This window comes from Bombus vosnesenskii, unplaced genomic scaffold (assembly GCF_011952255.1).
Source record: "Bombus vosnesenskii isolate JDL3184/JDL3185 unplaced genomic scaffold, Bvos_JDL3184-5_v1.1 scf7180000014535, whole genome shotgun sequence".
NCBI lineage: Eukaryota > Metazoa > Arthropoda > Insecta > Hymenoptera > Apidae > Bombus > Bombus vosnesenskii.
Window position 1 is genome coordinate 380412 of NW_022883506.1, and position 16368 is coordinate 396779.

At 34.7% G+C, this 16368-nt stretch overlaps 1 protein-coding gene across 3 annotated transcripts in view; it reads right to left on the bottom strand.

Moving 5' to 3' along the window:
* Nucleotides 1–1761: 1761 nt before the first annotated feature.
* LOC117240049 (pleckstrin homology-like domain family B member 1) overlaps nt 1762–16368 on the bottom strand; it is a 63031-nt gene continuing 48424 nt past the window's right edge. For all 3 annotated transcript variants that reach the window (XM_033505904.1, XM_033505905.1, XM_033505906.1), the window contains 4 exons: nt 11935–12064; nt 4654–4818; nt 4105–4362; nt 1762–3584 (listed from right to left, as the gene is read on the bottom strand). In XM_033505904.1, coding sequence (XP_033361795.1) covers nt 3396–3584; nt 4105–4362; nt 4654–4818; nt 11935–12064 — 742 coding nt within the window. In that variant the 3' untranslated portion in view covers nt 1762–3395. The remainder of the gene's footprint in view (nt 3585–4104; nt 4363–4653; nt 4819–11934; nt 12065–16368) is intronic.

Here is a 16368-nt window from a genome sequence, read left to right on the forward strand (position 1 = left end):
AACTAATTAATTATGTAAGATAAATGTTCTTGAAACGAAATTATATCACGCGCGCGATTTCCGATCGGGGCGTAGACAAACAATAGAAATGTATCCTTAATCTTTGCCTAAACTTTAGTCGAGAAATGCTCTTTAAAATTGTAAAAATCATATCGAAATTCGTTCAGTAGTGCTCGATATTAGTTCGAACATACATACGCTTACCGGGAACTTTATATTATATTATGTATAGATAGAATAATAATATGCAGTAACACGCCCGTTGCATTCTTTATTATTGGGCTGGCAACTAAGTGATTGCGGATTTTGTCTATAGGTAGTTTTAGCACATTCTTTTGTTTCGTCAACGTGTTCAAAGCACCTAACCTATATTGTTTTTTTGTTGTTTGAATTTTCACCTTTAATTTAGTAAAAAAATGGTATCAAGACGCGCATTTCAGACATATTTTATCGTATTATTTCCGAAAAGGCAAGAACGCATCGCAAGCACGCAAGAAATTATACGCCGTATATGGGAATGGGAATGGGAATGAAGCCTTGAAAGAAAGAAAGTGTCAAAATTGGTTTGCCAAATTTCGTTCTGGTGATTTTTCACTGAAAAATCCAGTTGAAGTTGATGAGACCCATATCGAGGCCATTATCGATTCAGACCGTCATAGCACAACGCGTGAGATTGCAGAGAAGCTCAATGTATCGCATACATGCACTCAAAAAAAATTAAAATAGCTTGGCTATGTCAAGAAACTCGACATATGGGTCCCTCATTAGCTTAAGGAAATTCATTTGACGCAACGCTTTGGCATCTGCGATTCGCTTCTGAAACGCAACGAAATTGATTCATTTCTGAAACGACTGATTACTGGCGATCAAAAGTGGATAGTTTATACAGCCCAGACGACACCAAAAGCTGAAATTCACCAAAAAAAGATTATGCTGTCAGCTTGGTGGGATTATAAAGGAATTCTGTACTTTGAACTTTTACCAGGAAACCAAAGGATTAATTCAAACGTGTACGTTCAACAACTCGCCGAACTGCAGTTCAAGAAAAGCAGCCAGCATTGGCAAATTGTAAGCGTGTTGTTTTCCAGCATGATAATGCAAAGCCCCATACATCTTTGGTCACTCGCCAAAAATTATTGGAACTAGATTGGGATGTGTTGTCACATCCACCATATAGTCCTGATCTTGCGCCTTCAGATTATCATTTATTTCGTTCCATGCAGAACTCCTTAAATGCTAAAATTTTTAATGACGCTGACGATGTAAAATTACATTTAATTCAGTTTTTTGTTGGGAAAAATCAAAAGTTTTATGAACATGGAATTATGACACTGCCTGAAAGATGGTAAAAGGCCATCGACAAAAACGGACAACAGCTAATTGAATAAAGTTATATTTCTAAACAAAAATTTTGAATTTTCCTTCTTATATAAAATATGTAATCATTAACGATTTAGTAGAATTAATTGTCTCAAAAACCAGACCAGAAATAAGATAAATGACACTACTGTTAATTCGATTTCTTAGTTTCCATGTTACTCTATTTGCTTCTAGAAAACGCTAATGATTCTCTTGAGTAAATTCATGTTTCATTAAATTTCATTTAAGTAACAGATATAAGACCTAAGTAAAAATATGTCTTTTGTTGGAATAGGAAATTTTTTAAAAAATTAACAGTAATTAAGATGTTTAATTATCAGAAATTAACAAGACAATTACTCTTAAAATACTTAGGCATTTATACATTCGTTACAAGGTGAATAGCTTATTAATAAGGAGCATTTTAATATCTTTTGTAAATATATCCAAAAATACCATATGCACAGTACATAATATAATTTATAATTTATTTTAACCTAATGGGATAATTTTTAACAAAAATTCAGTTACATGATACATGTAATGGTAAGTGAATTGTATATTTAATAATTCTAACAGTCAATGACGTACAAAGTAGAAAGATCATAAACATAAAATATTTCGATCAATGTGTTTCAATCAATCATTCCTTGTGTTCAAATAATCATTTACATATATATAATTATGTTATAAAATTGTATGGGATATTCAACAATCTGTATACTACCTACAGGTATTCCTCGATTTGATATGTAAGGCAGTTGATCAGAAATTAAAATATTGTGAACACATATTTAAATCGTAGATACATAGAACTCAATTAAATTTTGTTATATTTATAAGCTCTTTCAACTTTTAAATATTATTTGAGATATCTTGATTCGTACCATATACTATATTCAGACTTATTCGTTCATTAAAAATTACTTTTCATAAAGATGAACATTATATATGTCAGGGAATATTCATAATTTGCGTATTACGAATTGGTATGAATACCTACAACAGCGTTTATTTGCGTGCTAGAGAAAATTAGTATGTGAGAAAACCTTTCTTATTCAATAAGAGACATATGAAAGGCCTACAATCATTTCTAGAACAGAAAGTTCAATATATAAATTTCAGAGTCATGTATGTATGTATTCTAAAAATTCCTTTGGGTATACAAAGAGATATGGAAGATTTTATTCCATACAATCTTCGGTATCAAACAATATCAAGATCCTTACTCAAATTGTCAAAGTACATATAACTGTAAAATGTAAAATAGGACATATTTACAATTTCTTAGGGACTATTTCTGGTTCACACCAGAATACACATTGAAGTATCGTCTGAGACTTTCTTTATCAAATGTTAGGATATTAATTCATTATTCTTGAAAATAGCTATGCTGGAAGACTAGATTAATAATGTCTACAAAATTTAACAATAAATCCTATAAAATTTGTCCATATCGTTTAAATAGAATCAAGTTATAATCAACCTACACTTCAATAAGTAATATTTCAATATAACGTACCATCAATGCCCTCGTCTTTTAACATGTTGACACAAATATAATCACTTCCATCATCGATCCAGAATTTCACCATTAAATCATATAAATTATATAAATAAATCGTTCATCGATTCATCCACCTTAATCGTCATTCGATTCATTAGGTGTATTTGGCTATGATCATTATCTACATTGTATTCGTTTTTGTCCCTAATCATTTTCACGATTAATGCTATTACTTCGGATTTACTTTTGTATGTAGCTGCCTAAACGAGTGATCTAGCATCAATGTAACTATCAGTTTTCACTGTAAAACTTAAGAGACCTTTGTGTTTTAGACATGCAAGTCAAATCCAGCTTCAAAGTATAAGCGGTTGTAGTTTCGCTCGTGACAAAATGTATCTTCAAACGATCACGAAGCTCGTTTAACTAACAACTCGGCTAAACCTACAAGCTATAGCCGAGGAATCGTGTTATCGCAGGATCCTCGAGAATAAAACGAATCTCGATCAGAAACGTGAGAACGGTCGATTTATCAGATACCGTGATCGAATTCATGGTATCCCTCGGCGCCAGTGAATACAACGTCCACCCAAACTCTCATAGCCTCTGGACTCGGTGCCATTAAATGATACAGTCTAGATGATGTTTTGACGATGAAAGTCAGTGACGGCTGTGGCGATCGTACAGTATTCATGTGGTCCACATAGACTTCTTCAATCGACTAAACATAAGAAAACATTTTGCGTTGTTCCATTATTATTGAAATTGTTGTTCTATTATTGAAAAATCAACTTAATATTCGACGAGTTCTACAAGTACTATCACTTATTTCTGCGTGATAGGTTGTACTACCCATATATGTAAGTAGGCAATTACATATGACAGTCTCCCCGTTTATTTCATTTCAGTTTTATGAGTACAACTCGCATTTTGACCTACTTGACCCTTCGTGTCAAATGTTCACAATTAGTAGCAATATCATCTTTCGCAAAAAATTGTTGTTTTCCTGGATCTATTCAAAAGCATTTCAATACGTATAAATAGAATATAATTACGTATAGATGTAAATAATATAAAAAATGTATTATCTACTATATTTTTTTGATATTTTACTTGTATATTTACCATGTAAAGTTATGGTAGATTCTTGGAAATCTCTGAATAATGATTTGATCTGAATAATGATTTACAATATAATATCTATATAAAAAATGTGATAACCCTGTACATATGTAGTATACCTGGAAGTAGATCATTCCGCGCGCCTTCCTGGACGAACTGTCGCTGTAATACGACAACGTCTTCCTCTTCCGGTCGAAGACGAACCACCGTTTGTTCCAGTGATGGAACTTTTTGCTCATTTTTGACAGGTAACCACTGCAACTGGTCGTATCGACCGTGACATCGTGTATCAGGGGTAACTGGTGCCCGGCGGTCTCGATGTGATGCCTCAGGTCCAGGGACTCCGACTTGATGGGGAGGTATCTCGTAAGCGGCCTCTGCGTCCATAAATCATCGAATTTACAAACCGTGAAACTGAACTGTCAAGTTAAATTACCGTTTAAACAGTATTACCATACTGCTACGCATCGAACTGCGCGAAAATAGAATCTAGAATTTATGGACACGAACGTTCTAATACATATTAGAATTTCATTTTCTTAAAAAGACGATGGAAATATAATTTTCGATGATAGTTTATTATCGTGAACATTTAGGTTTCAAAGCACTAAAAAATTACTGTGATTCGATTAATTCGTAACGTATAATTGGAAAAAAGATCAGTATACCTGCAGTTTTGCCTTTTCACGATGTTTGACCGGTTGCAGTGGTCCAAGGGTATCCATTTCGCTGGAAGTTTGTGAAAGAGGACGACTTCCGTTTCCGTCGATTATTCCACCGCTGTTATTGCTAAGTCTCTCGCCTTCCATTGATGTCCTTTGATCGTCTCTCATCTGTAATACAAACGAATATCGCGTGTTAAATGAAAAAAGTAAGTGCTACTTGAATCATATTACTTAGGCAGATATTTCCATTAAAATCAACTTAACTCATCTACCATTTGCAGCATTTGAATCACTTTAATATACTGAGTCTTCTACAAATTATCGAGTAAAATCTGTCCAATATGTAAAAAATCCAAATATTCTATTAACAAGGAAATACAAATACAAAAGGAAAAAAAATGCCAAACAGGAAAGAGAAGAACGAAAAAGCTATGTATCGTCTCTAATTTACATTCAAGCGATCTGTCCAGAGATGTATATGTAAATACATACTACGTATTATACATATATTCGCTCTCTAACCTACGGTTATTTATAAATCTCAAATCGGAGGAGACAACGCGTGAGAATCACACCTGTTTACGCTGTTCCTTGTAAACATCTTTTTCCCTTTTCTTTTTTTCTTCGAGGAAAGAAGACTTCCAAAGATAATCTTATAAGAATCGATTCAAAAGAGGATGCAACCAATTGAAGATGAAACTCTTCCCATATTTTTTTTTCTATCCGAACATGACGAGTCAATGTCGCGTCGACCGTGACAAAGTCTTAAAGTTTCGTTCGTAATCTGGTAATTTTTCATTTCGCGGCAAGGAACGAAAGGAATTAATGGATTGCTGGAAATAATTCAAACCAACGCTCGTTAGGTCACGGCAGGCTGTTAAGCATATTTAACGAGAAAAATTTGTGCAATGAGGCGAGCCAGAAGAATGGCGTACGAGTGAGAACGATAATACCCGTTGCTTTTTGTCTTTCTTCGTCCGTTAGTCAAAGGGCTCGTGTACCGTTTTGTTTCGCTGAAACGGGCAACCCTCTTCGACAATAATGCATCATGCGTTGGCTCGAACAATCGGGGAGAACGGATTTTAAACGAACTTTCACTGAAATCGAAATTTCACGTAATAGCATTCTGTTTTCGGTCATGTTTTGCTTCGCACGTGTATTCATCGAGACTTTTTTTCATTTATGATATTGAAAATTGAATTCTAGAATTCGTGATTTTTATAAATCTGGTAAGATTATAATCAATTATATACTATTTTTTATCTATTTAGTAAGTAAGTATATAAAATATTTAAAAAATCCAAAGACACTGGAATATGTCACTATCATTCTTAATCTAAAAATATAATCATTCGTTTCTTCATTGTAATGCTTGTCTCTAAGATTGTTCTTTGCGTCTGTCACTATTTTTATCACCAAGTAACACATACAGCTTTGCTGTTCGAGTCTCATAAATTTTCTAAACGGTATAATTTTTTACTCTCTTATGCGAGAAACGAAACGTTATTCAATTGTCATGCAAAAATTCGTTATTGTTAATAAAAAATAAATAACGAAGCAGAAAACAAAATGCAACGTTAAACTAGTTATAAAAGATATATGTATGTAAGTCCATTTAAGACCATTCACAGACTTCGTCTATTTATCACTTACTCGTCGCCGACGAACGTGCTTCTTTTTGGTCCTGTTCTTCATGTAACTCATCCACATCAGAGACATTTTGAAATCCTCTACAGTACTACTACTATTTCCAAACAAAGAGACAAACGGGGCAACGGTACTATCGTACAATTACAAAACAAAATATCTTCCAGTACCCAGCATCGATGAGGATTATCCAATGATCGTTACTTTTAATGAATTCCAATATTCGATTTTTTAATTAATTCCTTCGATTATGAACAAACAAAATATATAAGAAGCTTCGGTGAAACGTGGTCAGACACACCGAGCGGTTGAATTCTTCGGTTCGGAACGGATGAACGACAGTGAAGAACTGATGTCCACGAACGAACGTTCGTCGTTCAACAGGCTGGTCGCAGGTTAAAATGCGTCTCCCTCCCTCTTCTCGAAATCTTGTTCTACGCTCGGGAAATCAGTGGCTCATTCACGAGCAAAGTCATTATTCGTGGCACCAAAGGTGCCGATGACCATCCATTTGTTTAACAATGATACAGAGGGGATACAGAGTTGCTTCTGTATTCTGCGTAGCATTTGAGGAATCTGCGTCACTGGGTTTTATGTGAATTTTATTTGACATCGAGCGTTGCCGTGAAAAAGTTCACGTAGTATTGCGGAGTTGCGTAAGTCGTAAGCCGACGAAAACAATTTTTGTTTATCATTCTTTGATCGAATCGATGTCACTGTTCGTTTTTTCTCTCGTTTCTTCTTTTCCTTAGCGAAGATGACGAGATTTGAAATATGAATCGCATTAACGTGGGTGGAAATTGTATAAATTGTTGATTTTATTGTCTTGGAATGCTCAATGAATTCAAAGGTTTCGAGTAAAGCTGAAATGTCATTCGGAAAATGGTGATCATTCGAAAAAAGATCTCACTGGACAATAGTTGTATCTTTATGTGCAATTTATGAATACATATCCAAAACCTTCTAGACATTGTTAGTAACGTATGAAAATATCACATAACGTTGAAATGACGGTTAGTTAGCTAGACAATAGTACACTTTCATAGCGAAAAGATACGACATACATATTTCTGGGACATTTAAGATTTTGAATAGTATATTTCTTCATCTTTTTTATACTGTAAAAATGCTAGATCGACATTTATAGAATACTTGTACTTTCATTTTAATTACATACTTTACGAGTTGTTAGCAAAGTTGCACAGAGTTGTTACTTCTATCATCTTTTTTCTCGTCTTTGAATCGCGTAAAAACGATATGGCCACTGTTTCGTATATTATGCGTACGATTGAATTACATTTGTAAATTTTTCTTTTCGCGTAGCTATAATCGTGACAATGAATCATTGAAAAAGGTGGAACGAAAGTGAGGCTGAAAAAATTTCGTACAGATTGAAACGCTGAGCTGGCTAAATCAATAACGCGACAAAAATAAAAGGAAGACCGACAGGAAATTCATTTCAAATTGAAAAGTAACTCCTTTTGTTGCTTCGTAACAATTCATCACGAGTTACTGTTAAGTCGAAAAGCTTTTTTCTAGAAGGTATGGATATGTCGATATTATGTTTTGAACGTAGGTAAAAAATGAATTAAGTTTTTTCTAATCATATTAAATGTTGGCTAAAGGAAAATGGAATTTATGAGGAAGATTACATCTTGAAATTGAAATTGATAGTGATGGTCAATTCGCAAATTCTATTCGCACATAGACGTTGGTCGATTTTGCAACATTGACGTATCGAGTCATTCGAGTCCTAGATACGCAAGTATCATCGCAAAAATACACAGCCGGCGACGAAAGCGTTCGCTCCAGAATGTAGCGGATATTTGTGAAATACGCGTTCGGAAGTTCGTGTTTCTCTTCAGTACTGTAAACTACGTATCGTGAAAGACACGATTCCATTACGGAAATGAGACTCGTTTATTAATAAAATCGTCTCGTGCGCATGACATTGTGCATTGATATTTTTTATTCAGCGTATACGAATTATACAGTTCTTCTTCGTCGTTTTATCGTAAATACTACAGTTAACAAATCTTGAAGATTATTATGATAGAGCAAACACTCTTTACATGAGACTTTTGACTCGTATGAAACTACACATCGTCCTTTCAAAATTTGCAAAAATTCCAGTATTCGGCACGTTGAAATACAAGTGTATACTGTTGATAATAAGAAGCGTATTTCCATCAGCGGAAAAAAAGGGGTCATCACACTCGAGACCTTCCGCTATTTGAAACGGCGAGTCGACAAAGGAAGCACGCGAAAATCGACGAGTTCGTGGAACACATACGAGGAAGCGATTCGTGTTATTCCTTACGGTCGACCGTAAAACTTCTTCGTCCGCGCGAACAAGTAGACGAAGCGAATTTTTCAGGGTCCGGTCGAAACAAAAAAAAAAAAAAAAATAACTCGACGTCGCCTGGTCTCTTGCGATTGTGACGCTTTTCGAATATGCTGCTAGGAGAAATTACGTCTTCCTCGAATCAGGTCTCATCGCGAGTATACAAATGTTCGTCGATCGTTTTGAAAATATGATTTTAAATTTAGAGATACGACATGTTTGAACAGTTTGACAGTAAGTTTGTAGAAAGAATCGTTTGATGTTTGACGAGTATCAATATTTCCTGAAAGTTGCTGAGGGAATGATTGATAAATTTGTATCGATGATCTAAAATTCCTATAAGTTGTGACCCTAAAGGAATCACAAAGTCATTTTTGGAACACTGTTTAATGATAAAAGTTGAGAATGAAAAATGTCTGACTCTGAACTAAAGGAAAAGAGACACAAAGAACCCGATTATTTCTTTTCCAAATAAAAATACAGACTACTAATTATATTATCAGTAGAGATAAATTTACGCAAAAAAGATTTGGCATTACCCTTCTTATTATCCAATAGAAATGAAAATAGGATTCCTAGTCGTTACTTTACACATACCTATTTTAGAAACAGCTCGTGCAATGAAATCATAAAATGAAATCAACAGATATCCTAAAAGATGAAATCTGTATTGTAACAGGATGTTAGCACGACTATAACATTCAGAAAGCTATCCAGAAATTGGCAAGTTAAACACCTAGTCCAGACCAGATTCACTGCGTGGTATACATTTACAGTAACTTCCGAAATGAATTGTTCGACGTCTTCCACGTTATCGAGAGAAATAAACATAGGAAAGGCAAGCACCTTCGTCTTATTAATACTCGAAAGCTGTCTTTGATAGTACTAAAGCGACATTTTTGAAACAACGTGACATATTACACTATTCCGGAAGTTTCGTCTGAAAATCTTAATAAACATGTCATGATTATACAGTAATTTCACGTGTACATGCAGCTCTCACGATACAAGTCTCGCGTGTATATTTATGCGTTAATGAGCACTGCCCGTATGCGAGCAACGCGAACTGCATCGCGTACTATACGCGAGTTGCTAATAGGAGATGATAAATATTAAAAACGCGTATCAGAAAAATTTTACACTAATATTTACGGTGATTCGTGCATATCGAGATTCGTATAAATGTCAAAAGAACAGATTGTAATGTACCGCGTGTGAAAATATTCTTATTATAATGAATATTGAAAATAGTCTGGAAATTAATTTAATCTATAAATAATATAAAAAAGTCCACATACTACGAATATAAAAATAAATGATACAATCAATAACGTTTCTTTAAATGATTACCAAATAAATATATTTATCTTATGAGCTTTCACTTCGATGAAAAATTTCACATCGTGGTCATACTTGCCTCATTGCAGTCATACTTTTGCAAAGGTGAAATATTCCAACGATGGTTATAAATGTAAGAAATTAAGTTGAATATTCCATGAATCTTTCTTTTTTAATAGCATATTACAGATTCTTTATATGAAACAAGTTTCCCGTATTAAAACTTTTCTTAGTGTGCAAGTAATTTAGGATCTGTCTTCGTTTCATTAAAAGACATGATATAAAGCTGCTCCTCGACCCCGGATGATTTCATTGAATCCGTTAAGTACAGTGGTCGCCGGTCGTAATTACTAAAATTAGGCTGTCTAAGTGAATGTTCTGGATGATTGAAATGATCGAGTAAGTTTGACATACACGATCAATTTTCTCGTTTTCAAAACTTTTCGAATAACAAACTCGTTCGCTGTTAATTCTGTGCTTTCCTCCATTTTTTCTTGTATATTAAATAATACTGAATTAATGTATTAATATATTAATATTAAGTAATATAATGGATATTAAATTCCAAACAAGCTACGATCGTGAAATAAGTAACGAAATAGTGATTTTAGAAACTAGTTTCTGCAAAAATTATAAAACATATGCTATTGATAAAAAGTATGAATTAAAGAACTGGTTATGAAAAAGTAATACTTATAAACTTATTGACGGATGGAATATAGACTAAATACAATTAATGATTTAAATTCGTGTAATTTTGAAATAGAAAGATTGTACATACAATGATTTGCAATAAGCAGTTGCTACAGCTTTTAGAAATTTTCCAAATTTCTCACTCCACTGCACTTATTTGTCCATCAGTCTGTTTTCAATGCATTTTACGCAAACCAAACCAGAAATTGATTCGAATTTTAAAATGAATAAACATCCCATCGGATGACTAACCACTCAACTTTTATCGGCATCACGGTGAACAGTAGATAAATATAGCGACGGGACCTTTTGTTTGCTTTTTGACGATAGAACTTTTAAGCTGAAACTCGTCAGTAGCGATAAGAAACAGAATTTCCTATAATTATCGATTTTTCTTTTTGTTATATACATATGTATACCACCAACATTATCCGTTTAATTTTCTGTTTCATTTTTTATCCTAATCGACGTAGTTAGAATTCTATCATTCAAGTTTAATATAAAAGATCAAATGTGAGACAATCTCATTCCAGTGTTTTCCACTTGAAATGCTCTAAAATATTTGAAAATATGATCTATCTAACATACTGTAGCGGTAGATATTTTGACAAAACTATCAACGATTAGAAAGCCGAAATCGTGGAGCAAAGAGAACCATGACTCATTTGAAATCTTGTCAAATGGCCCTGACTTAATTCCGATGTTCAGACAAATTCGTAACAAAATTTCTTTTCACTAATTTTTTGCTCCCTTCATACAAATTAGAACGCGGCTCGACCCGTCAAAAGTCTTCGACATTTCGTTAGCCAAGATGAGTTATATTTTTCTCGAAGCATGAAAGTCTTGGCATCTAGACGAAATATGCGTCTCTTCTAATTTACCCTAAACCAGCTTTAAACATTCATGAGAAATTGCTGTGTCACGGTCACGAGTTCAGTCTCGAGTTAACCGTCTCGTCAAGCTTTAATGATCGTGAATGCCACGAAACTGTTAATAAGTACTTTCTAATCGGAAATGTGCATTTCCCTTCCATCTGCACTGACCAAATTTTTCTGTATAGGACCATTTTTCATTCCGTTTTCAATAGAACAAATGTTTGCAAAAGTTCATTAATCGCTAATCGATATTTTTCATCGCGAACATACATATATCTAAGTTTTTGAAGAGTTAGTATTCTAAAAATATATAACCTTAACAGCTACTAATTATAGAAAAGCTAATGAAGATGCAAATTTTGGAGGAAGACTTATTTATGTACTCACGTTATCATTTTGGAGCAGACTGTAGGAATTATTCGAAGGTCCTGGACTGGATGACGTGAGCTCCGAAAGTTTGCTACCAGACAATTTCTCGTTGGTTCCACCCTCTGCACTGTCGCTGCTTCCGCTACCACTATAAATTTAGTGTCGTTAATTGATTTCTATTTTCAAATGATCATCGAAATCGCATTGATAAAAGAAATTCAATTTATTCCTAATGACAAGGATAAACGAAAACTTGTACGTCAATTTTTTGAATTAAATTGTGCCTGCGGTATTTGCACTCTAAAGTTAGTTACTTTCCTATTCATATTGATTTTAAAATTGACTTTAAAATATACATAGTTGCCTTGAGATTACTTATTTTATAGTTGAGTTAAGATTATAATTAATCCTCTATAATAGCATATGTAACATCGGAGTTACGTAATCATATATCTATTTTATCTTTTTGTTTGTTAGCATTGTTTCTGTACTATTCTATTCTGCCGTTGTAGCATCGTATAATTGCACCAAAAGCAAATAAACTCTGACGGATCGCAACATTTTTCTAACAATAAAAAACGAATAAATAAAGTATATTCCTATTATCCTGTATATCCTTTTCACTCATATTCAAACTATATGTCTACTTAAACTAGCAATATGTCTACTTTTTTCCACATCTCGGAACACGTCAAAAGAATCTAAGCTGGCATTGACAATAATATCTGCGGTGAAAATTTTCGCAAAACAATTGGAAATCACATCGATACGAAAATTAAGCGAAGGATTAGGCACTAATAATTTACAGCACTAATTCAGAATTAGGAACGATTCGATGCATCGTTAACTAGAACAATACGAAATTTTCGACCAACGATTTCTACAGTATTTCGACAGTTACAAAGAAAGTCAGAAAATAAATGGAACGAGATAAACGATTGGATTGTTGGTTGGTAACGAATTCGAAGCAGCCATAAGCACCGTGGTAACCGGACCATACGAGCAATGCATCTTCCAACTGATTTACGTCAACCGCATCGAATATCACCGGTTTTTATCTTACGTAATCACCAATGTGATCTTCCTTCGAGTGCTTCTCGTTTCGCGTATCGAACACCGTCCCGTAAACTCGAGCCACGCGAGATCGCGAAAAAAGCCGGAGAAGGCAGCAGGCTCTTCTAGCTGGCGAGGATCGCCACTACCAGCGAGGCCATAGCCGCAGCAGGTATTATTAAAACCTAACAAGTACAAAGTGACTCGGTCGACCGGTTCGACGGTGCCACCAGCATAGCATTTAATTCTTCTACAATGTTCAACCGAACTCGACGACACTCTTTTCAATCCCGTTGCTATGGAGACGTTGTCCTTGGCCCCCCAGGAACAGGGTCATCTTTTTCATTTCGTTTGCTCCTTTTGCCGAGCTCTCAGTGTCCATGGATGTGGTCATTGTCAAGAGGTGGAGCCGTAGCAGACAAAAAGAGAGAGAGAGAGAGAGAGAGAAGTATATACAGGGTGATCCTGTTAGGTACAATCGTCTCTTCTGTTACCTTATTGAAGAGGAGAATTCGTCAAAATGACTGTTTTATCGTTTTCTTGTAAAAATGTGCAGGAGCAAAGGTTATAATACATATGAGGAAGTTTCAAAATATATTTCTGGTATATCGGTTTGGCGAAGAAAGGCTATTATCTTTGTATTTGTTAAATTGTAATTTTGACTAAGAGGTGTGATCAAATATACTATAAAGTTGTCGTTTAAATGGAAGCATTCTCATGGATATCTTGTCGAAATTTGAGTAAACTACTTGAAATAGAAGTTCTTTGATAAACGAGTATTACCTGCGAGAGAGAGAAAGAGAGAGAGAGAGAGATGATATTTGAATAGAACGAAGAGATCAAATTTATCTTAACTGTTAAGTTTCTCTCTTTGGTAGGATCGTACATTCAGCACGTGCTGCAAACAAGAGTGACATCAATTTTGTAGTTTATGGATTAATTTATAGGAATTAACAGCGGACAATTCTAATCTTATTGAATTTATTTTGAAATGTACGCCTCGATTGGAACAGAGCGCTTCTCTTGCTATTACTCTCAGAAGCTATAGAATGCTTCGTCATTAGTTATGCAATAAGTATTGTATAATTATCTAAGGAACTAACACACAATTGTGTTAATTTTATACGTGTTACAAAGATCAGTTGTCCTCTAACTTGAAACACTTTTTCTTAAAATTTCCTACATCTTCTCGACCAACCAAACATTTAATCAATAAAAATTATAAAAAAAAAGAAAAAAATATGTAAAAACAAAATCTTTCTAAACTCACAAGTACCGATGACGAAATTCGCGCGAGTGCGTTTCCAAGGGTCGATAGAAATTTTTATAAAGCCAATCCTTGCTGACAATGTAAAAGCGATTGCTGGTTAGGAAAGTGATCAAGCTGCATCCTCTGAACCTAGCCTCGTTAAAAACGGACGCACCCACTTCCCTTGCGTTCATTCTCGTGCATTCTCCTCCCTTTAATTCGCACCCTCCCGATCACTCACGCGACCACTGTGCCTTCTCCAGAAAAATCCTTTAACACAATTTCAACACGACTTCTGACAAATTTTCAATTGCATCATTTTACTATCAATTTCTTATTTTTCTCTAGAGTAGACGATACCACGACGTTCTTCAACGATAAATATTTCCTTTCTTTTTCCTTGCTCTTCGTCTTAATGGATTCCTTGACTGCGTTTTCACCTTCGAAAAATGCACGCATCAGCATGTGGAATAACCTCGCGAGATTGCGTCTACACGTATGTCGTATATTTTTTTAAATTTTCTTTGAAATTTTGTAAAATTCTTCTCACCAAATAAGATTAATCTCTAACTTTTACTCGAGTAGATAAAAATATTTTGATAAATCTCATGGTTATAAACGGAGATGATTCTGTCAAAGTATATTCTGACACTTTCACATTTGTTGTAATTTCTATAACATATATGTACTCTGTTATCAAGGCTCCGTTTGCTTATGAGAAACAAGGGTTATAGTCTGCCAATGTAATCTGAAGTTTAGAAATCAATAATCGTTACAGATATAGGTATACATAAACAGTTTGGTGTCAATATAATAACATAATTAATAAAATACGATACCAATAAGCAGTTGAAACAAGACTTTCCGACAAAGAATCTCTAATTATTTATTAATTAATTTTGCTTATATTTCTTCTTTCCACAGTGTTCGTTTTCTATAGTCTCTTCATTTATCAGCGACGATTTCTTTAGGTCATCGATCGATCTTTTGGACTTTCTACTCGATTCCGTCCCACGATAAATCTTAAAGCCGCGCAATACACTTTTACGAATACTACCTATCAAATAAATCAATCTTTATACAGCTGGACTCATCGTGTTCGCATTATCGCAATGTCCCTTCCTTTGTTATGATCTTACAATGCAACGATGCGTTCTTCTGCAACAAACGTTATTCGAATTGCATTTACGATTCTGATCCCATTCATTATCACGAAACTCTATTCCTCGTAAATCGTTCGTTGCTTTATTTTCAAATTAAAAAGAGGAATACTCGAAACACGAAACGGATTTTACCATCGATATACCCGTAAAATTTGATAAGATTCGTATATGTTTCGTTCGAGTTGCGTTTATCTTATCACTGAAATAAAATTTCACGTTTTTCTGTTACAATCGTGATTAAAGTTCCACGATTTCTTCATTATCAAAGACAGTTACTACGCGATCCGTCGCTCATATGAGCTATCCAGAAGTTAAATCGATAAATTTCACTTTTTACAAACTTCTCGACTGTAGAATCAAAGCTCGATATGATTAGAGTTCAACTTTTCCTAACGGTTCTGCTTCCGTATAACAGATATATTCCTCTCAAGAACCATCCTCTATGCACGTGTTACATTCTCGAAGCCTTAAGATCCATTCATTTATAACTCTCGTTTAACTCACAAAGCTCGTCACTTAGAACTCTATATTTTTCACTGACTCACGCGAGATTCCTATAATATATATTTGTTCTATCTGTTTCTAGATCACCGAAATCCTGCCTTCTAGCAATAAGCAACGTCTATCTTATCGAGTCTATCCAAACTACCAGAGTTCCTACTCAATGTACACTTTCATTAACCACAACGAGTAAGATGACGAGGAAACGACGTGTCAACAGCGTCAGCTAACCGCGGAAAGGCAGCTCGTTGCAACAGATACCGTATCGTTTGATAATACCCCACCCAAGCGTATCCAAGTAACGCGCGGGACAAGCAGCAGAGCCGATAAAGCGTTTTATTGCCGGCAGCGTAATCAACCGGACAATCTACGATCGTCGACGCCGATTCCGATGCTTCCTCGCGTCGCTCCTTCTTACCTATCAAGGTTGCTGCGACGCCTTTTACTTTCGATGAGATTCCCGTTTCACGAAACTGCCCGATTAAA